Genomic DNA, 25858 nt, shown 5'->3' with positions numbered 1-25858 from the left:
GGGCATTGATGAGGCCAAATCTGGAGTACTCTGTACATTACTGGTCTCCTTATTCAAGGAGGGAAGTGTATGCAAGCAAGTACCTGGAATGGGCGGGTTGTCTTATGAGGAAAGATTGGGTAGGCTGGGAGTGTATGGGCTGGAGTTCAAAACATTAGGAGACAACTTGATTGAAACATATAAGATCCTGAGGGATTTTGACAAAATGGATGTGGACAGGAGCTCTCTCCTTGTGGGAGAAACTAGCACCAAGAGTCACTGTTTAAAAATAGATGGCTCGGGGGTAGGGAGGAGTCCCTGAATTGGATGGTTTTTGGTGGAGTATTGGGGTTGGGGGGGAGTGTTGGTGTGCTGGGTGGATTTAGGGGTTAGCTGCGCCAGGTGAGTTTGGGGTGTTGCTGTGCTGGGTGGATTTGGGGGGGGTGTCGCTGTGCTGGGTGGGTTTGGGGGGTGTTACTGTGCTGGGTGAGTTTGGGGTGTTGCTGTGCTGGGTGGATCTGGGGGGGGTGTTGCTGTGCTGGGTGGGTTTGGGGGGTGTTACTGTGCTGGGTGGGTTTGGGGGGTGTTACTGTGCTGGGTGAGTTTGGGGGGGTGTTACTGTGCTGGGTGAGTTTGGGGGGGTGTTGCTGTGCTGGGTGGGTTTGGGGGTGTTGCTGTGCTGGGTGAGTTTGGGGGTGTCGATGTGCTGGGTGGGTTTGGGCAGGTGTTGCTGTGCTGGGTGGGTTTGGGGGGGGTGTCGCCGTGCTGTATGGGTGTGGGGGGGGTGCCGCCCTGCTGAGGGGGGTGTCGCTGTGCTGGGTGGGTTTGGGCAGGTGTCGCTGTGCTGGGTGGGTTTGGGCAGGTGTCGCTGTGCTGGGTGGGTTTGGGGGTGTTGATGTGCTGGGTGGGTTTGGGGGGGGTGTCGCCGTGCTGTGTGGGGGGGGGGGTGCTGCCCTGCTGAGGGGGATGTCGCTGTGCTGGGTGGGTTGCCCCATGCTGGGTGGGTTTGGGGGGACTGTTGCTATCCTGGGTGGGTTTGGGGGGGGTGCCCTGCACTGGGTGGGTTTGGGGGGGTGTTGCCATGCTGGGTGGGTGTGGGGGGGTGTTGCTGTGCTGGGTGGGTTTGGGGGGGGTGTCGTCGTGCTGGGTGGGTGTGGAGGGTGCCGCCCTGTTGGGGGGGGTGTTGCCGTGCTGGGTGGGTTTGGGGGGGTGTTGCTGTGCTGGGTGGGTTTGGGGGGGCTGTCGCTGTGCTGGGTGGGTTTGGGGGGGGGGCTGTCGCTGTGCTGGGTGGGTTTGGGGTATGGAGTTGTTCCTGTTTGGGGTGAATTCGGCAAGGATGGCTGGTTTGCTGTGGGAATTGGCGAGGTTGGGAGGTGGCTTTCCAATGTGTTTCAGATAGTCTGACGGCTTTGTGGGGATATACTGTCTGCTCTGCCGCGGCGGCTCTGGGCGGAGTTTGCGCCAGTCACGTATCTCTGCGGCATCACAATCGCTTTATTAAAGCAAAGGCGGAGCGTAGAAAACCGCATTAAGGGCAAATCCGGTTGGAGACTCGGAGCAGAATTGGAGTTGGAGTGAGACACACAGACAGACTGGTAGAGTGAAGACGGAGTTCTTTTTGGTGAGAAGCAGATTGGGTTGGGGGTCCTCTATGTGTATTTATTACCAGTTTAGAAACGGCGTTTGATAATTAATTCTTGGTGGCTGACCACACTTCGCATTGCAGTGGTTTCAATTCAACTGGAAATAATTGCGTTTAATTTACTATTGTTGTCGGGGGAAGATGGCTTTAGAGTGATTTGCTGTCGGTGGCCGTGGTCGTCCAGTTAGTGTTTCAATTTAATGTGATTATTAATTATTTATCATTGAAATGCTTGTGAATTTTGACTTTAATGATTAAAGATTAACGAAGTCGGCATTGAAGACAGACAGACCGAACAGCATTCTATGGAGCACAACATCACCCACACTGAAACCTGCCGCTGTATCCAAAGACCTTTCCACAACATCATTATTAGAAACTAGCAGAGTGAATGCTGCACAATATATACTAGTCGTTGCGTGTAATGTCCATGTGGCTCCCTCTATACTGTCCCCATCAAGCACCCCCAGGACAAGTACAGTACGGACTTAGATACAGAGTAAAGCTCCCTTTACACTGTCCCCACCAAGCATAGTAAGAAGTCTCACAATACCAGGTTAAAGTCCAACAGGTTTATTTAATAGCAAACGCCACTAGCTTTCGGGGCTCTGCCCCTTTGTCAGGTGAGTGGGGAGTTTTGATCACAAATAGGGCATATAAAGACACACACTCAGTTTACAGAATACTGATTAGAATGTGAGTCTTTACAGCTAATCAAGTCTTAAAAGGTGCAGACAATGTGAGTGGAGATAGCGTTAAGCATAGGTTAAAGAGATGTGTATTGTCTCCAGACAGGACAGTGAGATTTTGCAAGTCATGGGGGTTACAAATAGTGTGACATGAATCCAAGATCCCGGTTGAGGCCGTTCTCATGTGTGCGGAACTTGGCTATCTGCTCAGTGACTCTGTGCTGTCATGTGTCATGAAGGCCACCTTGGAGAATGCTTACCTGAAAATCAGAGGCCGAATGCTTGTGACCGCTGAAGTGTTCGCTAACAGGAAGAGAACAGTCTTGCCTGATTGTCGAGTGATGTTCATTCATCCGTTATCGTAGCGTCTGCATGGTCTCCCCAATGTACCGTGCCTCAGGACATCCTTTCCTGCAGCTTATCAGGTAGACAACGTTGGCCAAGTTGCAAGAGTATGACATTGTCTCATGTGAGAACACCATCCACCAGGTACACGGTACATCCTCTTGCAGACCTACGACAACGGATGAATGAACACCACTTGCCAATCACCAGGCAAGACTGTTCTCTTCCTGTTGGCGAACACTTCAGCAGTCACAGGCATTCGGCCTCTGATCTTAAGGTAAGCATTCTCCAAGGCGGTCTTCATGACACGTGACAGAGCAGAGACTGATAGCCAAGTTCCGCACACGAGGACAGCTTCAATCGGGATCTTGAGTTCATGTCATGCTATCTGTAACCCCCATGATTTGCTTGGGTTTGCAAAATCTCACTTACTGTCCTGTCTGCAGACAATACACATCTCTTTTAACTTATGCTTAATGCTATCTCCACTCACGTTGCACCTTTTAAGACTTGATTAGCTGTAAAAACTCACATTCTAATCAGTATTCTGTAAACTGAGTGTGTGTCTTTATGTGCCCTGTTTGTGATGAGAACTCCCCACTCACCTGATGAAGGGGCAGAGCCCCGAAAGCTAGTGGTGTTTGCTACCAAAAAAACCTGTTGGACTCTAACCTGATATTGTAAGACTTCTCACTGTGTTTACCCCAGTCCAACACTGGCATCTCCACATCATGCCCATCAAACACTCCCAGGACAGGTACAGTAAGGGGTTAGATACAGAGTAAAGCTCCCTGTCCCCATCAAACACTCCCAGGATAGGTACGGCAGGGGGTTAGATGTAGAGTGAACTTATTACAATGACTTGAGTAAGTTGTTACTTTCCTGCCAATATCAAGAGTGACACTCCTATTGCCCCAGACAACTTGTTACCCCAAGCTTTATGCGGTCTGCCTGAGAATTATTTGGCAGTTAGCATGGGTTAATGGATGTGTTCCACAAAGTATGGTCATTTCAAATTCACTTCATCTGAAGAACATGAATATCAATTTGTTAATGTTTCCTATTCTATACTGGATATGATGAGGACCCTTTTGGAAATCTTGTGTAAATCTAATCTGCAGTGTTCAGTAACTATTACCTTTCCCCTTGCCTTGCTGTAGTTGGTGGGGAATAAGTCCGAATGTTCCAGACATGTTTTTGATTTTATCTGCATGACCTTGAGAGTCAGTGAAGATGAAGTGCGAGCGGAGGCTAAATCACACGTCAGCACTTTTGGCATCTAAACCACAAGGACATCTGCAGTCACCTGCAGACAGTTGCTGAGATAAGGGAGAACGAATGTTTTTGTAGATGAGGTGACAAGATGCCTTTTTTGATTTTAAACATAATGACTACAGGATCAGGCTGAAGTTGAATCATTTTGAGGTACTGCATTGAATAGGTCGGAATGTGGGTAATGTATAGGAAAGGAAACTGAGCCGTCTGGTCTGCCTACACTGCTTGCTGCTTAGTTTGCTTTCTCTGCCAAATCTGTCTCATTGTCTTATGATTGTACTGCATTAAATTTGGTAGCATGGGTAATCTATCCCATTTACTCAGCACCCACTGCAAAAGGTTGTTAAATACAATTGATCTATCCACTGCTGCTGGGTAAAATTTGATGTCCAAATGATTCTTGACTTCACTCTACCTGCACACAGTAAAACCAAATATTGAAACTTTGGATATTTGTACTTTAGTGGGGGCCAGTTAGCTCAATTTGTGTTAGCATGTTCTTCATAACACCAACAGCACAGGTTCAATTCCCACTTTGACTGAGGTAAATTTGGAATCTGCGTCAACATTCTAGCCCTGACTGGAAGGCAATGGCAAACCACTGCTGAGTAGGTTAACAAACTAACCGGTTTTTCAGTTGGATTTTCCATGAGGGTTTCAAGGCCTGCTATGCATGTCAGTGCGCACTTCATTTACACATGCCCCTTGTCATCTCTATCCCCCACTCTCCAAGCCATTTCTCTCCTAGCCCTTTTTGATTTATTTTTTTTTCCCTATATCTTCTAAATTTTGTAGAACAATGAGGCTTTGTTCAAATTTAAGAGTTGTTTGGAGAGTTGCTAAGCTGTGACAGCAGGATGAAATTCTGGTAGGTATAGAACTTGCTGGTGATGCTGGAAATTTAATGATGTGATTAAATTTATTGTCACGTATTAGTATACTGTGAAAAGTATTGTTTATTGTGCACTATTAAGACAAAGCATACTGTTCATATAGAAGGAAAGGAGAGAGTGCAGAATGTAGTATTGCAGTCATAGCTAGAGTGTAGAGAAAGATCAACTTAATATGACGTAGGTCCATTCAAAAGTCTGATGGCAGCAGGGAAGAAGCTGTTCTTGTGTCGGTTGGTACGTGACCTCAGACTTTTGTATCCTTTTCCTGATGAAAGAAGGTGGAAAAGAGTAAATCTGGGGTGTGTGGGGTACTTGATTATGCAGCTTGCTTTATCGAGGCAGGGGAAAGCATAGACTGTGTCAACGGATGAGAGGCTGGTTTGTGTGATGGACTGGGATTCATTCGTGACTCTATCATAGTATATGAACAGTATGCTTTGTCTTAATAGTGCACAATAAACAATACTTTTCACGATATACTAATACATGTGACTCTTTGTATTTTCTAGCGGTCTTGGGCAGAGCAGGAGCCATACCAAGCTGAGATACAACCAGAAAGAATGCTTTCTGTGGTGCATTTGTAGAAGTTGGCAAGAGTCATAGCAGACAAGCCAAATTTCCTTAGCCTTCCAAGAAAGTAGAGGCGTTCGTGGGTTTTCTTAACTATAGTGTCAGCATAGGGGACCAGGACAGGTTGTCGGTGATCTGGACACCTAAAAACCTGAAGCTTTTGACCATTTCTACTTTGTCTCCATATACAGGGGCATATCCTCCACCTGTTTTGACACCCTCCCCCTCCCCCAAGGTCTATGATTGATTAATCTGTTTGTCTAACATTGTTGTAAATGAGCAGAAATTTACTCCAACTAGATATTAGGACAATCTAACCATTGTCTTCATAAATTCCATTCCATGGACACCAACTCCATTCCTCTCCTTGGCAGCTGTGAGTTTCACCAGACTCTTCACATTCTTAGTGTCACATTTGATGCTGAGATGAGCTACCAAACTCATTTACTCCATAACCAGCTCTTTACTATTTCCATGTCTAACACTGCCCAACTCCACCTGATCTGCAGCTCATCTGCTGCTGAAATCCTCATCCATGCCTTTGTTAACTCCAAACTCGACTATTCCAATGCTTTCCTGCCCATTCTTCCATCTTCCACTCTCCATGAACTTGACCCATCCAAAACTCTGCTGCCCATTTCCTAACTCATCCCCAAGTCTCATTCGTCCATCACCCCAGTACTCTGGCAATGCCTCAATTATAAAATTGTCATCCATGTTTTCAAATGATTTGACCGGCTACCTCTATAATCGTCCATCCTAACTGTGATCTCTGTACTCCTCCAATTCTAGCCACATCCTCCGTTTTAATCACTCTGCTATTGGCAATTGTTCCTTTAGCTGCCTCAGTCTTTTGAATTCCTTCCCTAAAACACTCTGCCTCTCTCTCCTCCATGTAAGATACCTCTTAAAGTCTACCACAAGCTTTTAGTCATCTATCCTAAAATAATTTTGTGACTTAGTGAGTTTTGTTTGACAATGGTCCCGTGAAGTGCATTGGGATGGTCCACTAAATTCAAGAGCACAATATAAATGCAAGTTCTTGCTCTATTGGTGTGTGATGACTTGTTAGCAAATTGTATTTGATCCAAGTAATCCATCCCCATGTGATTTTTGCTTCGGCTAATGGATCACTTCACTCTTCTCTGTTTGTGAAACTGAGAGTTTGTTTTTCAGGAAAGTTTAGCTGATAAGAGAATAAAGCACAACCTTGTATCATCCTCCTCAGTGAACATACAAGGATGACAATCAGTGGCAAACCTGTTTTGCAGGGAAAAAGTAAAATGTCTGCCTCTGAGCATCTGTCTGTATACTGGTGCCTGGAGAGAACGGGTGATCTTTTATTAATGAGGGAGATTTCAATTACACAGAGCAATGTTGAGCCATTGCTAGTCACGCCTGTGATGAATGGGAGGGGGAAGGGAACCAGAGTCAATAAATTTTAAGTGAGCATGGTGGGTAGGACAGAAAGAACCATTGTCCAGCTGTAAGAATTGCAACATGTTCCAAGCTGCAGAGCCAATATACAAATCCAAATCCTTGTTTCAAAATCAACACCTTCTCAACTCTTTCATTTAGGGCTGAGATAATGTTTTCCTGTTTACAGATTCTACAGAATGCTGGGGTGCAGAGGAAGAAATTAAGCTTTTTAATTTTAGTTTTTTAAAAAACTAAGCTTGTCCTGTATATCTGTCCGAGGATTATGATTCTATATTGAACCACATTTCCAAGGGCTGTGATCTGGGGCCCTGGTCATAATTCTGTCTTCTGATATTTTTTAGCCGGGGAGAGAAATGAGACTTCAAAAGTAAAACTGGAAACATCAAGCAAATCAGACATAACCTAAGAAATTACAAATCAGCAAATTGGATGTGGAACCCAAAATATTACAGATTAACAGAGGGAGCAAAGAAATGGCTAAAGAATGAGTGATAAGACTGAGTAATAAATCCAGATAGGTAATGCTTCCACAGTTTTGTCCCCTTCCTCTCCATGTAACCTCCACAGGCCTACAACCTTCTACCCTCCCTCTTCGACATCTGATTTTAATCTTTTTTGATACCTTTTTATTCCTACTCAAAAAGCCAATTAAGTCCATGCAGAATCCCCACTTGACGGGCAGACCAGACCCAAGACAAGACAGGGATATACATCCTATCTTGGGCTTGATCAAAAAAAGGTCCAAGCTGACAGGATTACACTTGCTCCAGGGCTCAATTTGAGCTTCATCTTAGTCAAAAGGCCAAGATGGCTTTAAAAAATTGTATCAGGTGTAGCCTTAGTTTAACCTCATTAGCTACTCTAAATGCTTACCTTGATCTTAGCCCAAAGGGACATCTCTGATCTTAATTGTCGTAGCTTTGTTGGCTACGAATTTAGCTGCCTGTGCCTTAAGCTCTGGCATTCCCTCTCTAAACCTCATCATCACATTCTTCCTTTTTAAATGCTTCTTAAAACCAACCATTTTGACCAAAGTTTTGGTGATCTGTTCCAAAATCTACTTGCATGGTTCAGTGTCAAATCTTGTCAGACAATGCTGTTGTGAAGTAATGGCGTGGAGTTGCCGGCATTGGACTGGGGTAGGCACAGTAAGTAGTCTCACAACACCACCAGGTTAAAGTCCAACAGGTTTATTTGATAGTGCAAACTATCCAGCATTCAGGAGAACAGTGACCACGACACCACACAACCCTGCCACAGCAGCCTCTGCAAGACATGCTGGATCATTGACACAGATGCCATCATCTCATTTGAGAACACCATCCACCAGGTACATTTTGGAGAACATCCTGCTGTGTGAGTGAAAAAGTGTTTTCTGTTTGCACCAGCATAGTGATGCCACCCATAATGCTACTGAACTAATAATCTAAGCTGATGCTCTGAGACTACTGGTTCATATTGGGTGGTACGGTATCTGGCTGATCTGTCCATTGAGAGATCCAGGTCCAGCTGGCCTGGTTGGTAATACCCACTGAGTGTCCCATGCTGAGATTATAAGTTTATTTTTTAATGTCACCAGTACACCCTACACCCCAGTATGACAACACTACATTCTGCACTCTCTCATTTTGTTCTCTATGAATGGTATGCTTTGTCTGTATAGTGCGCAAAAAATAATACTTTTCATTGCACATGGGTTAGCATACAATGATAAATCAAATCGAGTAGGCTTACACTAACACTGCAATGAAATTACTGTTAAAATCCTCCAGTCACCACATTCTGGTGCCTGTTCGGGTACACTGAAGGAGAATTTAGCATGGCCAATGCACCTTACTGGCATGTCTGGTGGAAGTTACATAGAGAGGAAGTGGGGGAAAACTTTGGAAGCGTTAACCATCAGGATAGGTAATGGCAGATCTGACAGTGAAGATACAGAGAACATAAGTTGATTGGTGCCAGCTAGAGAATCCTCTCGAAAGAGCAAGGAAACAGAAAACCATCATGCTCCCCTTTCCCCATGTCAAATATGGTCAGTATAAACAAGGCAACAGCGTGAGAGTTTGACACCACTCATTCCAACATGTCGCTTGGTACTGACCTGTATTAAAGACTGGCTTTGCCAACAAAGTTAGTAACACTCTTGCTATGATACGAAAGACCGTAGCCACCTCTACTCCATGGCAAAGCAACTAAACAGATTTCTCTCCTGAATAGCCAAGTTCCAATTTTAGATTCCTGTTGATCCCTTCAGAGGAATCAGTTTTTCTATATCACTTATTAAATTATTTTACTCTTTTTCAACACCGAGTTTCCCCACCCCTGGAACTGTAAATACCAGCCCGCTCTGTCAGCATTCCTGCTGACAGCATTAGATTTGCTTTTTGTTGTCATGAGAACTCTCAATAGCTACCAAAAATGTATAAGTGCCAAGTAGGATAAATTTAATTTATTTTTAAAATTCTGATAGGAAAGGCAGAGAATTCATTTTTGTTTGTTCACTAGATGTGGGCATTGCTGGCTAGGCTAGCATCTATCCTCAATTATCTTGAAGTTGCTGGGGATTTGTCACCTTGAACCACTGCAGACTGTGTGGGGTAGGTACTCCGCAGGGTTTGTTAACCAGGGAGTCCACAGTGCTGTTAGGGAGGGAGTTCCAGGATTTTGATCCAGCGACAGCGAAAGATGCCGATTATATTTCCAAGTCAAAATGGTGTGTGATAAGGAGGGGAACTTGCAAGTGGTGGTGTTACCATGCATCTGCTACCTTTTGTCCTTTTTAGATGGTAGGGATCATGAGTCTAGAAGGTGCTGTCAAAAGAGTAGTGGTGCGTTGTTGTAATGCATCTCTGCGATGGTATGCACTGCTGTGCCCCTGTTGTGGAGGGAGTGAGAGGTGGTAGATCATCTGCCAACCAAGATGACTGCTTTGTCCTCCTCTTCAGTGTTATTGGAGCTGGATTCATCCAGGTAAATGGAGAGTATCCCATCATGCTTTTGACTTGTACATGTGGAGCTGGGCTTGGGGAGTAGGGAGGTGAGTTACTGTCTGCAGAAGTCCTAGCTTCTGACCAGCTGGTGTAGCCATAGCTTTTATCTGGCTTGTCTAGTTCAGCTTCTGGTCAGTTGTAAGTTCTAGTATGTTGATAGTGGGGGATTTTGTGGTGGTAATGTCATTGAATATCAAGAGGAGATGGTTAGATTCTCTCTTGTTGGGGATGGTCATTACCACGAGTGGCGAGTTACATTCACCATCAGTCCCAAGCCTGAATGCTATCCAGGTCTTGCTGAATACGGACACCAGAAGGCTTCAGTATCTGAGGGGTTGTGAATGGATTTTTTTGTTATTCATTTAGGGAATGAATATCATCCTTGGAGGATGAGAAGGGGGACTTAGTGGTAGGGGATGGGGAAATGGCTGAGGTCTTGAATGACTTTTTTGCTTCGGTCTTCACGGAGGAGGACGTGAATAATTTGCCGGGTGTTAGAGATGGAAAGGTGGTAGGACTGGAGGGTCTCGATGACATTACTGTTACTAGAGAGGTGGTGCTCGACAGACTGGAGGGGCTGATTGTGGACAAGTCCCCAGGACCAGATGGAATGCATCCGAGGGTTCTGAAAGAAATGGCGGAGGTGATAGTGGATGCCTTGGTGGTTATTTTCCAGACGTCGCTGGATTTGGGGGAAGTGCCGGAAGATTGGAAAACGGCTAATGTTATGCCGTTGTTTAAGAAGGGTGCCAGGCAAAAGGCGGGGAATTATAGGCCGGTTAGTTTAACGTCTGTTGTAGGTAAAATGTTAGAATCCGTCATCAAAGAGGAAATAGCGAGGCATCTTGAGGGAAATTGCTTGATAGAGCAGACGCAGCACGGTTTCGTTAAGGGGAAGTCGTGTCTGACAAATTTACTGGAGTTCTATGAGGATGTGTCTAGGGCGGTGGATAGAGGAGAGCCGGTGGATGTGGTCTTTCTTGATTTTCAGAAGGCGTTTGACAAGGTACCTCGCAAGAGGTTATTACAGAAGGTCAGGGGACATGGAGTTGGGGGTAGGGTGTTAGCGTGGATAGAGGACTGGTTGTCAAATAGGAGGCAGAGAGTGGGGGTCAATGGGTGCTGTTCGGATTGGCGGATGGTGACTAGTGGAGTGCCTCAGCTATTTACCATTTATATAGATGATCTGGAGGAGGGAACCGAGTGTATGGTGTCGAAATTTGCCGATGACACCAAGATTGGTGGGAAGGCAAATTGTGCGGAGGGTGTGGAGAGTCTGCAGAAGGATCTAGATAGGCTGGGCGAATGGGCCAGGAACTGGCAAATGGAATTTAATGTTGGCAAGTGCGAGGTGGTCCACTTTGGTAGGAATAATGGTAGGAAGGATTATTACTTGCGTGGAGAAAAACTGCAGCAGGTGACAGTGCAGAGGGACCTCGGGGTCCTTGTGCATGAGTCGCAAAAACCCAGCTTGCAGGTGCAGCAGCTGGTCAGGAAGGCGAATGGGATGCTGGCCTTCATAGCGAGGGGGATTGAATATAAAAGTAGGGAGGTCTTGCTGCGGCTGTATAGGACATTGGTGAGGCCGCAGCTGGAGTACTGTGTGCAGTTTTGGTCGCCGTACTTACGCAAGGATATTTTGGCCTTGGAGGGAGTGCAGAGGAGGTTTACTAGGCTGATGCCGGAGTTGAGGGGGTTGAGCTATGAGGAGAGGCTGAATAAACTAGGCTTGTACTTGTTAGAGTTTAGAAGAATGAGGGGAGATCTCATTGAGACGTATAAGATGATGAGTGGGATGGATAGGATAGAGGTGGAGAGACTCTTCCCGCTCAGAAAGGACAGTAGGACTAGGGGGCACAGCCTCAAGATAAAGGGGGGGCAGTTTAGAACGGAGTTGGGGGAAGAACCTCTTCACTCCAAGGGTGGTGAATCTCTGGAATTCTCTGCCCGTTGAAGTGGTGGAGGCTACCTCGCTAAATATTTTTAAGAAGCGGGTTGATGGGTTTTTGATAAGAGAGGGGATTAGGGGTTATGAGGAGAGGGCGGGAATGTGGAACTGAGCCACGACAGATCAGCCATGATCTTATTGAATGGCGGGGCAGGCTCGAAGGGCCAGATGGCCTACTCTTGCTCCTATTTCTTATGTTCTTATGAATGTGGACATGGCTGGCTAGGTCAGCATTTATTTTCCATTCCTAATTGCCTTTGTGGTGGTGAGTTGACTTCTTGAACTACTGGAATCCATTATGGTGTAGGTACACTCATAATGCTACTAAGAAGGGACTTCCAGGATTTTGATCCAGTGACAGTGAAGGAATGCCAACATATTTCCAAGTCAGGATGATGAGTGACTTGGAGGAATTTCCAGGCAGTGGTGTTTCCATGCGTCAGCTGCCCTTGTCTGTCTTAATGGTGGTGGTTGTGGGTTTGGAAGGTGCTTTTAAGGGGCTGTGGTGAGTTCCTGTAGTGCATCCTATAGATGGTGCACACTGGTGCTACTATGTATTGATGGTGGGGGAGTAGATGTTAGGTACTGGATGGAATGCGAATCATGCATGGTGTTCAGCTTCAAGTGTTGTTGGAGCTGCAGTCATGCAAACAAATGGCGAGTAGTCCATCACACTCCTCACTTGTGCTTTGTTGATGGTAGATAAGCTTTTGAGAGTCAGGAGGTGAGTTACTCACTGCAGGATTCCCAGCCTCTGACCTGCTCTTGGAACCACAGTATTTAGTTTAGTTTTTAGCCAGGGGCAAGCTCCAGGATGTTGATAATGGGGGATTCAGTGATGCTAATTCCATTGATATCAAGGGGCAATGGTTAGATTCTCTTGTTGGAGATGATCGTTGTATGACACAAATGCTGCTTGCTACTTTAGCCCGATCCTGGCTATTGTCCATATCTTGCTGCATTTTGGACATGGACTGCTTCAATATCTGAGAAGTTGTGAATGGTGCTGAACATTGTGTATTCAGTAGCAAACATCTCCACTCCTGACCTTATGATGGAGGGAAGGTCATTGAGAAATCAGCTGAATGTGGTTGGGCCTACGACACAACTCCAAGGAACTCCTGCAGTAATGTCCTGGAGCTGAAATGATTGATCTTTCACCACCTCCCCGGTGTTAGGTATGACTCCAAGCAGTGGAGAGTTTCCATCTGCTCCCCTGCCCCCCGCAAACCGTGATTCCTATAGACTTCAGTATTGCTAGGGCCCCTTGATACCAGACTTGGTCAAATGCTACCTTCATGCTAAGGACAGTAACCCTCTCCTCACCTTTGGATTCCAGCTCTTTTGTCCATGTTTGAGCCAAACCTGTAATGAGATCAGAAGATCTGGCAGAACCCAAACTGAGCATCAGTGAGCAGGTGCTGCTCGATGGCATGGTCAACAACCCTTTCCATCACTTTGCTGACGATCGAGAGTAGACTGATGGGGCGGTAATTGACCGGGTTGGATTTGTCCGACCTTTTGTGCACAGGACGTACCTGAGCAATTTTCCACACTTGCTTTGTAGAGGCTGGTTTTGTAGCTGTACTGGAACAGTTGGTCTGGGGTACAGAAAGTTCTGGAGCATAAGTCTTTAGTACTGTTGCTGGATAATGGGCATGAAGGGCTCTGTGTTGATTTACTGATATGAGAGTGATCTATGATTTTTTTTTTTAACCGTTTCTTTCTTACAGACTTGACCACACATAGTTAGAAGATGACACACCAATATCCTGCACTCACCCCAGCCCAGAAGAAGGAGCTATCTGAGATTGCTTTGAAGATTATTGCCCCAGGGAAGGGCATTTTAGCTGCTGATGAGTCTGTGGGTTAGTGTTTGCTGCCTTTGCTTTCTTGTTTATGGGTTATTGGTAAGGGGAAGATTGTATAAGCAGGTGCACATTTAACAGATTTCTTATTGCGACTGAGCAGACAAGCTAACAAATTACTGTGTGGGCCAAAAGGTTGAGCAACTGTACAAAAGACACACTTACACAATTCTCATCAATAAACACCCCCACCTCCTTGGTCTCTGTCTATTTTTGAGGAACTCCTTTCTGATCCATAGCATGTTAAATGGGAGGGTATCAAAAGTGCCCATTTAGGCAAACTAATTAATTCAACAACATATACCCTAATCCAACCCTGGGTCTAGTGTCCTTGGCTGAGCTTTCACATGGGTTTAACAACACATCGCTGCAGCTTCTGAGTTAACCAATATGAAGTCTTTTTGTCTGTTTTGGGCAGTGAGTTCTCTACAGGGATAAAATGTGCCTTGAAGCAATTGGAACCTTTGAAGATCTGCACAGCTGATAGTGATCTGCTTTTAATCAGAATAAGAACATAAGAACATAAGAAATAGGAGCAAGAGTAGGCCAACTAGCCCTTCGAGCCTGCCCCGCCATTCAATAAGATCATGGCTGATCTGTCGTGGCTCAGTTCCACATTCCCGCCCTCTCCCCATAACCCTTAATCCCCTCTCTCATCAAAAACCCATCAACCCGCGTCTTAAAAATATTTAGCGAGGCAGCCTCCACCACTTCAACGGGCAGAGAATTCCAGAGATTCACCACCCTTTGACTGAAGAAGTTCCTCCTCAACTCTGTTCTAAACCGCACCCCCCCTTTATCTTGAGGCTATGCCCCCTAGTCCTACTATCCTTTCTGAGCGGGAAGAGTCTCTCCACCTCTATCCTATCCATCCCATTCGTCATCTTATACGTCTCAATGAGATCTCCCCTCATTCTTCTAAACTCTAACGAGTACAAGCCTAATCTATTCAGCCTCTCCTCATAGCTCAACCCCCTCAACTCCGGCATCAGCCTAGTAAACCTCCTCTGCACTCCCTCCAAGGCTAAAATATCCTTGCGTAAGTACGGCGCCCAAAACTGCACACAGTACTCCAGCTGCGGCCTCACCAATGTCCCATACAGCCGCAGCAAGACCTCCCTACTTTTATATTCAATCCCCCTTGCGATGAAGGCCAGCATCCCATTCGCCTTCCTGACCACCTGCTGCACCTGCAAGCTGGGTTTTTGCGACTCATGCACAAGGACCCCGAGGTCCCTCTGCACTGTCGCCTGCTGCAGTTTTTCTCCACGTAAGTAATAATCCTTCCTACCATTATTCCTACCAAAGTGGACCACCTCGCACTTGCCAACATTAAATTCCATTTGCCATTTCCTGGCCCATTCGCCCAGCCTATCTAGATCCTTCTGTAGACTCTCCCCACCCTCCGCACAATTTGCCTTCCCACCAATCTTGGTGTCATCGGCAAATTTCGACACCATACACTCGGTTCCCTCCTCCAGATCATCTATATAAATGGTAAATAGCTGAGGCCCCAGCACCGACCCCTGAGGCACTCCACTAGTCACCATCCGCCAATCCGAATAGCACCCATTGACCCCCACTCTCTGCCTCCTATTTGACAACCAGTCCTCTATCCACGCTAACACCCTATCCCCAACTCCATGTCCCCTGACCTTCTGTAATAACCTCTTGCGAGGTACCTTGTCAAACGCCTTCTGAAAATCAAGAAAGACCACATCCACCGGCTCTCCTCTATCCACCGCCCTAGACACATCCTCATAGAACTCCAGTAAATTTGTCAGACACGACTTCCCTTTAAGGAAACCGTGCTGCGTCTGCTTTATCAAGCAGTTCCTCTCAAGACGCCTCGCTATTTCCTCTTTGATGACGGATTCTAACATTTTACCTACAACAGACGTTAAACTAACCGGCCTATAATTCCCCGCCTTTTGCCTGGCACCCTTAAACAACGGCGTAACATTAGCCGTTTTCCAATCTTCTGGCACTTCCCCGGAATCCAGCGACATCTGGAAAATAACCACCAAGGCATCCACTATCACCTCTGCCATTTCTTTCAGGACCCTCGGATGCATTCCATCCGGTCCTGGGGACTTGTCCACAATCAGCCCCTCCAGTCTGTCGAGCACCATCTCTCTAGTAACAATACCCTTTGGTTCTCTAATACCCTTTGGTTCTCTGACCGCACATTATTAGTTTGGGGAGACAGTAGGGTTTTGCTCACCTGTGTACATTCTCATGTTCGTCTCCGTCGGGAATGTAGTAGAATCAGTGATCTAGTGGTAGTTCACAAAACTCCCAATAATGAGTTTTTCCTGCTCCTGAAACAAGGTAAGTTGGCAGTTTATATTTCTAATTGTAGCTAAAGACAAGACAACCAAGCATTTATCGTTGGCTTAAGGTTTCAAACCTAAAACTTAGCATTGGATTAATAACAGGGAATCCTGGTTACGCAGAAAGTACTTTTCAAAGAATACTCTTTTTGGGTAGGAGCAAACTGGGATGGAACCTAGACCCTGCTGTGTGTAGCCTGGTATTGCTACACCACTCTTCATTTATCCATAGTACCATCACCAAGCCTGTACATTTTTTTTATTAAGTAGCTTCCTGTTCTTTTTCCTAGGGAGCATGGCCAAGCGTCTGAACCAGATTGGTGTGGAGAACACTGAGGAGAATCGACGGATCTACCGGCAGATCTTGTTGACTGCAGATGACCGAATGCAAAGTTTTATTGGTGGCGTCATTTTCTTTCATGAAACTTTGTACCAGAGCACTGATGATGGGACACCCTTTGTAAATGTGGTCAAAGATAAGGACATTGTTGCAGGAATCAAGGTAAGTGATTAGAATGTATGTTCATCTCTTTGAGAAATCCAAAAGACTAAACTCACTGGGGAGTAGCAAAGTGAGCACTCTTTCCCGAGAAGGCGAATAGGGCAAGGGGGAACTGGAACTGACACGTGATGTGTCTGGATTCAATTTCATGTTGCTGCCTGTGCTGATCCTAAAGATTTTCAAATGTTCATCTTCTCTGAAGAGGGTAGATACAGAAAGGATGCCCCAGATGTGAGGTAGTCCAAAACTAGGGGGCACAGTCTGAGGATTTGGGGTAGACTATTTAAGACCGGGATGAGGAGGCATTTCTTCAGCCAAAGAGTGGATTTTAGGAACACAGTAGCAGAAGTAGGCCGTTCAGTCCAGTGAGCTTGCTCCACCAATTAGATCATGGCTGATAATCTACCTCAATGCCATTTTTCTGAGTTATCAAAGTAATTGGAATCCAGAAATATATCGATTTTTTTTTTTTTTCTGTCCAGAATATGCTTAATGTTTGAGCTTCCATAGCCCTCCAGGCTAGAGAATCCCAAAGATTCATCACCCTTAAGTGAAGAAATTCCTCATCTCAGTATTAAATGACCTACCTCCTTATTCTAAGACTGTCTCCTGGTTCTAGATTTTCCTGCCTCCCTGGTTTATTTATTAATGTCACAAGTTGACTAGCATTAACATTGTAATGAAGTTACTGTGAAAATCCCTATTGCTCCATACCGGCACCAGTTCAGGTACACTGAGGGAGAAGTTAACATTGGCAGTGCACTTAACAAGCACGTCTTGTGGACTGTAGGAGGAAAGCAGAATACCCAGAATTTAAAGAATGTTTAACACATGAAGCCTCTTGGCCCATTCAAGACTTCAGCCAGGTACTTCTCCATGTGAAAGGAAAGATAAAGTGATCATGAGACCATAAGAAATAGGGACAGGAGTAGGTTGCTCAACCCCTTGAGGCTGCTCTGCCATTCAATAGGATCAGTGGAAGCTGACTCAGTGATCTCCCTGAACCCAAACTAAAACAAACAATACAAGTGATTCACATGTGGGCTCAATCTTTCTTGAGATGTGGGAACTGCTGGCAAAACCAATATTTACTGTCTATCTCTAATGTGCCTGAACGGCGTGGCTTCCCAGGCCTTTTTAGAGGGCAATCACCCATATTTCTGTGGATCTGAAGTCGCATGTAGACCAGACCGGGTAAAGATTGACGATTTCCTTCCCTAAAGGACAGATGTGTTTTTAATGACAATCGCTGATAATTTCATGTTCACTGTGACTGAATCTAGCTTTGTATTCCACATTTAAAAAAAAAATTGTTTGAATTTAAATTCCACCAGCTACCCTGGTATGATCTGAATCCATGTCCTCTGAGCATTAGCATCAAAATGGCGCACAAAGTCAGAACGTAGCAGGGTACAAAATTGTAATAAAACTGGCAAACACTTGTTAAAAATAATTTAGATATTTTATTGAATATTCGTATAAATTATATATATCATTGTTGTATTTGAAACTAAGACTTCTCAGACTGAGCTGTCCTGTATCTTTTCAGGTTGATAAAGGTGTTGTCCCTTTGGCTGGAACCAATGGAGAAACCACCACTCAAGGTAGAGCATCTGCATAATGTGATCAACATCTCTGATGTATTTGGGAAGAATAGAAGAAGAGTGTGCTGTGATTAGAATGGGGGGTGGGGGAGTCAGGATCTGTAAAGTGTGATCGGGGAGTGGGGAGGGCGGTCAGGGAATAGGACATATTGTGTGGAGTGATTGCTAGATTGTCTGCAACATGGATGCACTGTAGAGAAGGACAATGTTCACATGATTTGTGTATGTTAAAGCAGTTGCATCCATTTATGAATATGCTGATCACTATTGTCTGCCCCCGTTCTTTTCATTCACTTGTAATTTCTACAATCCTTTAACCAAGCTCAATTCCAACCCTGATTAAAGTCTCCTTTGTCCCATTAAAATTTTCAGTTGCCTCTCAGAACCATTCCTGGGGTTCTTTCATTTCATAGAATCAGGCTGTATTTTTTCCTGAAACATTTGAGAAATTCTGCATTCGGAAGGAACTGACTGTGGCCTTGTTAATTCTGTGTTTGGCGTGAATTCAATGGGTGCCCCCAGACTAACTTTTCATTCTCAAATGGAGCAGCCATGGGGGAGTGATGTCAGCCTTCTAATCAACACCTCATGGTGCCTAGACATAGCTACACTGGCAAGTTTCTGCTCCCTGAACCTAAAATAACTGACACTAAAATGCCACCCCTACTACCTTGCGAGAGTTCACGTCTGTTATCCTGACAGCAGATTACTTCCCACTCCACACGGACGTGAAGAATGCACTGGACGAAATATACACCAGCACAAATGGCCTTGAGATGAAACATGCCAAGGCCCTGTTCATCTTGGCCAGGGACTTCAATCAGGCAAAGCTCGAGTGTCCTACCAAGGTACCACCAACGTGTCTGCTGCTCCATCAGAGGCTTAAATATCACAGACCACTGCCACACAAATATCAAACATGCTGACTACCCACCCACACTTTGGCAAATCAGGCTGTGCTCCTGCTCCCAGCTTACAAGCAAAAACAGAAACGGGAGAATCCATCAAAAATGTTGGTCTGAGGAATTGAATGATCTCCAATGAGACCACTTTAGAATCAGTAGACTGGTCAGTATTTAAAAACTCTGGGACCAGCCTGAATGAGTATGCCACTACAGTAACTGACTTCAGTGTGTAGAAGACTGTGTACAAAAGAAGCAAATCCATGTGTTTCCCAATTGGAAACCATGGATGAACAGGGATATCCACTGCTTGCTGAAGTCCAGGTCTGAGGCATTCAAGTCAGATGACCCTGACCTACACAAGAAAGCCAGATACGATCTAAGGAAATCCATCAAAGATGCCAAAAGACAATACCGAACCAAGCTAGAGTCCCAGCCTAGCCACACGGACTCCCGCTGACCAAGGCAAGGTCTGCAAGACGTAACAGGCTACAAGATGAAGGCAGATAAAATCGCTGGCTCCAATGCACCCCTCCCCGATGAGCTCAATGCATTCTACTCCTGTTTTGAGCAAGAGCACACCCTCCATCCCAGAAGCCTTGGACAAACCTGTATCTGAGATCACCATTGCTGACGTCAGAGCAGTTTTTCAAAAATCAACCTATGGAAAGCAACTGGCCCAGATGGAGTACATGGATGAGCACTTGGGTCCTATGTGGACCAGCTGGTGGGGGTATTTGCAGATATCTTCAACTTCTCCTTACGCTAGTCTGAGGTCTCTACCTGCTTCAAGAGGACGACCATCATCCTGGTACCAAAGAAAGAGCCAGGCAATGTACCTTAATGACTATTATCCATGTGGCTCTAACAGCCATCATTGGGCATGGTGGCACAGCATTTAGTACTGCTGTCTCACAGTGCCAGGGATGTGGGTTTGATTCCTGGCTTGGATCACTGTCTGTGTGGAGTTTGCATGTTCTCCCTGTGTCTGCATGTGTTTCCTCCTGGGTGCTGTGGTTTCCTCCCACGATCTGAAAGACGTGCTGGTTAGGTGCATTGACCCAAACAGGTGCCACAGTGTGGCAACTAGGAAATTTCACAGTAACTTCATTGCTGTGTTAATGTAAGCCTTACTTGTGACTAATAAATAAACTTTTATAAGTTTAACTTTTAACTTTTTTATGGAAGTGCTTTGAAAGATTAGTCATGGCACAAATCAATCCCTGTCTATCAGACTGTCTGGATCCACTGCAGATGCCATCTCCCTGCCGACACTCAACCCTGGAACACGTAGATAACAAAAACACCTATGTCAGATTCCTATTCATAAACTACAGCTCAGCCATTAATACCATTATTCCTACCAGACTCATCTCCAAATTTCGTGGCCTGGGGCTTAGCTTCTCCCTTTGCCACTGGATCCTAGACTTCCGAACCCAGAGACGCATTTAGTAAAGATGCACAACACCATCCTTGATCATCTTCAACACCAATACTCCGCAAGGGCCTGATGAGATATACCCCAGAATATTGAAAGAGGCAAGGGAGGAAATTGCTGGGGCTTGAGAGAAATCTTTGTATCCTTACTGGTTACAGGGGAGGTCCCAGAGGATGGAGAGTAGCCAATGTTGTTCCTTTTGTTTAAGAAGGGTAGCAAGAATAATCCAGGTAATTACAGGCCAGTGAGCATTACATCAGTGGTAGGGAAATTATTGGAGAGCATTCTTCGAGATAGGATTTATTCCCACTTGGAAATAAGTGATGTATTAGTGAGAGGCAACATGGTTTTGTGAAGGGAAGGTAATGATTGATGAGGGTAGGGCAGTGGATGTTGTCTACATGGACTTCAGTAAGGCCTTTGACAAGGTCCCTCATGGCAGACTGGTGCAGAAGGTGAAGTTGCATGGGATCAGAGGTGAGCTGGCAAGGTGGATACAAAACTGGCTTGGTCAAAGAAGACAGAGTAGCAGTGGAAGGGTGCATTTCTGAATGGAGAGCTGTGACAAGTGGCGTTCCTCAGGGATCAGTGCTGGGACCTTTTGGTGTTTGTAATATATATAAATGACTTGGAGGAAAATGTAACTGGATTGATTAGTAAGTTTGCAGATGACACAAAGTTTGATGGATTTGTGAATAGCGATGAGGACCATCAGAGGATATAGCAGAATGTAGATCAGTTGGAGACTTGGGCGGAGAGGTGGCAGATGGAGTTTAATCTGGACAAATGTGAGGTAATGCATTTTGGAATTTCTAATCCAAATAGGAAATATACAGCAAATGGCAGAACCCTTAAGAGTATTGACAGGCAAAGGGATCTGGGTGTACAAGTACACAGGTCACTGAAAGTGGCAACGTAGGTGGAGAAAGTAGTCAAGAAGGCATACGGCATGCTTGCCTTCATCGGTCGGGACATTGAGTTTAAAGATTGGCAAGTGATGTTGCAGCTTTATAGAACCTTAGTTATGCCGCACTTGGAATATAGTGTTCAATTCTGGTTGCCACACTACCAGAAGGACGTGGAGGCTTTGGAGAGAGTACAGAAAAGATTTACCAGGATGTTGCCTGGTATGAAGGGCATCAGCTATCTGGAGAAGTTGGAGAAACTTGGTTTGTTCTCATTGGAAAGACAGAATTGAGGGGTGACCTAATAGAAGTCTACAAGAGTATGAGAGGACAGAGTGGATAATCAGAAGCTATTTCCCAGGATGGAAGAATGAATTACTAGGTGGCACAGGTTTAAGGTGCAAGGGCAAAGTTTAAAAGAGGTGCAGATTTTTTACAGAGTGGTGGGTGCCTGGAACTCGTTGTGGGGGGAGGTAGTAGAAGCGGATATGGTAGTGACTTTTAAGTGGCATCTTGAAAATACATGAATAGGATGGGAGTAGTCCCTGGAAGGGTAGGGGGTTTTAGTTAAATCGGAGAGCGTGGTTCGTGCAGGCTTGGAGGGTCAAAGGACCTGTCCCTGCGCTGTTATTTTCTTTGTTCTTTGTTCAAGGCTGAGTTCTCAGCCCCCTACTATACTCCTCCTACACCTATGACTGTGTGGCCAAATTCCCCTCCAATTCGATTTTCAAGTTTGCTGATGACACCACTGTAGAGAGTCAGATCTCAAACAACGATGAGACACGGTTCAGGGAAGAGAGAATCTGCTGAATTGGTGTGACAACAATAATCTTTCCCTCGATGTCAACAAAATGAAGGAGATTGTCATCGAGTTCAGGAAGGTAGTGGTGGGCATGCCCTGTTTACATCAATGGGGACAAAGTAGAAATGCTCAAGAGCATCAGGTGTTTAGGTGTTCAGATTACCAACAATATGCCCTAGTCCCCCCACGCCGACACTATAGTTAAGAAAGCTCACCAATGCCTCTACTTTTTCGGAAGACCAAGGAAATTTGGCATGTCCGCTACAACTCTCTCCAATTTCCATAGATACAACTGGAAAGAATGCTATCACAGCTTAGTATGGCTCCTGCTGTAGACTGCAATAAACCACAAAAGGTTGTGAACAAAGTCCAGTCCATCACTCAAACCAGCCTCCCACCCATTGATTTTTGTCTACACTTCCCACTGCCTCAGAGAAGCAGCCAGCATAATCAAGAACCCCACGTACCCCAGACGTTCTCTCGTCCGCCTTCTGCTATTGGAAAAAAGGTACAAAAGTCTGAGGTCACGTACCAACTGACTCAAGAACAGCTTCCCTGCTGCGATCAGACTTTTGAATGGACTTACTTTGCATTAAGTTGATCTTTCTCTACACTCTAGCTATGACTGTAACACTACATTCTGCACTCTCTCATTTCCTTTCCTATGAACAGTATGACAGGCTTTGTCTGTTTAGCGTGCAAGAAACAATATGTTTCACTATACACTAAGATGTGACAATGATAAATCAAATGAGGCAGGGAAGGATCTCCACATCTTCTCTAGTTGCATTATTAAGCATGATTTTCTGTCAGCTGGAAGCCATGGCTTCCCTATTGGCTCACAAGAATGCTGCATTTAGTGTGGCTGTGAGCCACGGTTCAAGGTCTCTTGATTTCCGATTTGGGCTGATCAGGATGAAACTTTTTTGGTTTTATTGCCTTCCTATATCATGGGCACTGTTAGTGGTGAGGGAGCAACCAGAATTCCTGCTGTGAGCCATTGCTCCCTTGAGATATCTAAAGGCAAACTACTCCTAGAGATGGATGTAAACATATGTCAGCTCCTTCAGAGCAATGAGGAAGGGACAAGTCTAAACCCAGTGCTGGCATAAATGGGGGGGGATGAGTTTTTTTTTGCTGTATCCAGTGGTATTTCTCATTGTTGGTAGCAGATATTCCCGTTCAGGTTATTTCCCCAACATTTTTGCCTAGGGTTCATGGCAAAAGGACATTCTGCATCAGTACAGTGAGTTTGCAGTGAATTGAAAGTGTTGGTACATGTTTATGCTACTTATAAGTTCGTTTATGTGTGCTTAAATTGAAAATTAACCTGGAGATTGGCAGTGGAAATGGCCATGTTTTTCTGTGTGAGGGCAGGAAGTTTGCTAGTCAACCAGTATGTAGTCTACAGGCTAGCGGTACATTTGAAATAGAATTAGAAAATACTTAACAGATCAGGTACATCTCGTAAAGACAGAAGCAGATTCTGATGAAGGTCATCAACCTGAAACGTTAATGCCAGAAAACTCCAAACCTTGCCCACGTTCTCTGATGCCACTGCAGTGAATGGCGTTTTGGCTGAGCGTCAAATTCTCCACTCTCACTGGCAGTGGAGGCGGGGCAAATGAGATTGGAGAATCCCACCTAATTGTTTCTCCCTGTCTTCAGATGCTGCCTGATGAGCTGAGTGTTTCCAGCATTCTATCTCTTTATTTGATTCTAGTTTTCATGACCTTACTTTGAGGTACCATCATCTGTGTCAAGCTCACCATTTTGGATGCATAGCCACAGAGGTGACATTTGCAGCACAGTTAGCATTGCTGCCTCACAGTGCCAGGGACCTGGGTTGTGGCCTCAAAGAACAACACAGCACGGGAAACAGGCCCTTTTCGGCCCAATGAGCCCGCACTGCCATCTTAACAATGTATTTTTCCTACCCCTCCCTTGACCCGTGTCTATGCTTATGGTACCCTCATTGGAAACCAGATTCAGGGGAGAATAATTTAGGGACAATTTGTTACACCAATCAGCCTAAGAGCACATCTTTGGGGTGTGAGAGGAAACTGGAGCACTCGGAGGAAACCCACGCAACCACAGGGAGAATGTGCAAACTCCCACACACTGGCCCAAATCCATGTATCTGCACAGCTAGCAGTGATAGTCACTGAGCTGTTGTGGTGCCCATCTGCTGGCCCAGTTTAAGCATACACAAATGACGCGAAGTACTAGGCCACTCTCGAAACATCCAAGAGCAGCCCACGCACGACCCACCGTGTGCATGCCCCTCGTTAGACAACAAGGTGGACTGACGCACCTGCGGAGTAAAAGAGACAAAACATCAATACACGTAGCATTAGATTTCCAGGAACGTCCCGAGGCTCTGATCCTTATTTAAAACCGTCCCCTATAACCCTCCATCCCTGTTTCGCTCATGTGCCTATCTAAGTAAACCTTAAACAAGTCCAGTGTGCCTGCCTCCACCACCTTACTTGGTAGTGCATTCCATACCCTCACGACCCTCTGTGTGGAAAACCTCCCTCTAGCATCCAAATTATACCTCTCCCCCCTCACGCAAAGCTCGTGGCCCCTCATGATATTTGTCTCCAATCTAGGAAAAAGCCTGCCACTGTTTACTCATTACCCTTCATTATTTTATACATCTCTATCAGATCCCCCCCTTAATCTCCGTCTTTCGAAGGAAAAGAGCCCCAGTTTTCCCAATCTTTCCTCATAACCCAGTCCTTCCATACCAGGCAGCATCCTGGTAAATCTCCTCTGCACTCTCTCCAGGGTCTCCACGTCCTTCCGGTACTAAGGTGACCAGAACTGGACGCAGTACTCCAAATGCAGTCTAACCAACGTTCTGTACAACTGTAGCATTAGACGCCAGCTCTTATACTCTATACCCCTTCCTGTAAAGGCTAGCATTCCGTAAGCTTTCTTCGCAACCTTCTCCACCTGAGTTGCCACCTTCAGAGACTTGTGCACTTGCACTCCCAGGTCCCTCAGCATTTCTATACTCTTAATAGGTCTACCCTTTATCATGTAACTCCTCCCTACATTATTCCTTCCAAAATGCATCACCTCACATCTATCAGGATTAAATTCCATCTGCCATTTATCTGCCCAGTATACCAGCCTATCTATATCCTGCTGTGTCACCTGACACTCCTCACTATCCGCCAATCCTGCCATCTTTGTGTCATCTGCAAACTTGCTGATCTCACCACATATGCCCTCTTCCAAGTCATTTATATATATTACGAACAGAAGAGGTCCCAGTACTGAGCTGTGCGGTACACCACTGGTGACAGACCTCCAGCTAGAAAAGGACCCTTCCACTACTACTCTCTGTCTCCTGTTGCCTAGCCAGTTTTCAATCCATCTAGATACCTGTCCTGTATCCCATGAGCCTTAACCTTTTCTACCAGTCTACCATGAGGGACTTTGTCAAACGCCTTACTGAAATCCATATAGCCTCGGGTGACTGTCTGTGTGGAGTTTGCACCTTCTCCCCATGTCTGTGTGGGTTTCCTCCAGATGCTCCGGTTTCTTTCCACACTCCAAAGATTTGTGGATTAATTGCCCTTTAATGTAAATGCATGGGGTTATGGGGATAGAGCTCAGGTGGGACTATGGTCCGTGTAGATTCAATGGGTCAAATGGCCTCCTTCTGCAATGCAGGATTCTACGATTTCTACTAAGTCCTCAGCCAGGTGTGAACCTTACGTCA

General features: G+C 45.5%; 1 protein-coding gene across 1 annotated transcript in view; it reads left to right on the top strand.

Annotated features, from left to right (window-relative positions):
* Positions 1-1485: 1485 nt before the first annotated feature.
* aldocb (aldolase C, fructose-bisphosphate, b) overlaps positions 1486-25858 on the top strand; it is a 38158-nt gene continuing 13785 nt past the window's right edge. Inside the window, exons 1-4 of the mRNA XM_080210405.1 lie at positions 1486-1600; positions 13505-13639; positions 16263-16474; positions 18024-18078. Of these exons, the coding sequence (XP_080066531.1) occupies positions 13528-13639; positions 16263-16474; positions 18024-18078 (379 nt within the window). The 5' untranslated portion in view covers positions 1486-1600; positions 13505-13527. The remainder of the gene's footprint in view (positions 1601-13504; positions 13640-16262; positions 16475-18023; positions 18079-25858) is intronic.

Source organism: Carcharhinus amblyrhynchos, chromosome 23 (assembly GCF_965287045.1).
Source record: "Carcharhinus amblyrhynchos chromosome 23, sCarAmb.v2.hapA, whole genome shotgun sequence".
NCBI classification, from domain to species: Eukaryota; Metazoa; Chordata; class Chondrichthyes; order Carcharhiniformes; family Carcharhinidae; genus Carcharhinus; species Carcharhinus amblyrhynchos.
The sequence above is the reverse complement of the archived record's forward strand: the minus strand, read 5'-3'. Positions and strand labels throughout refer to the sequence as shown.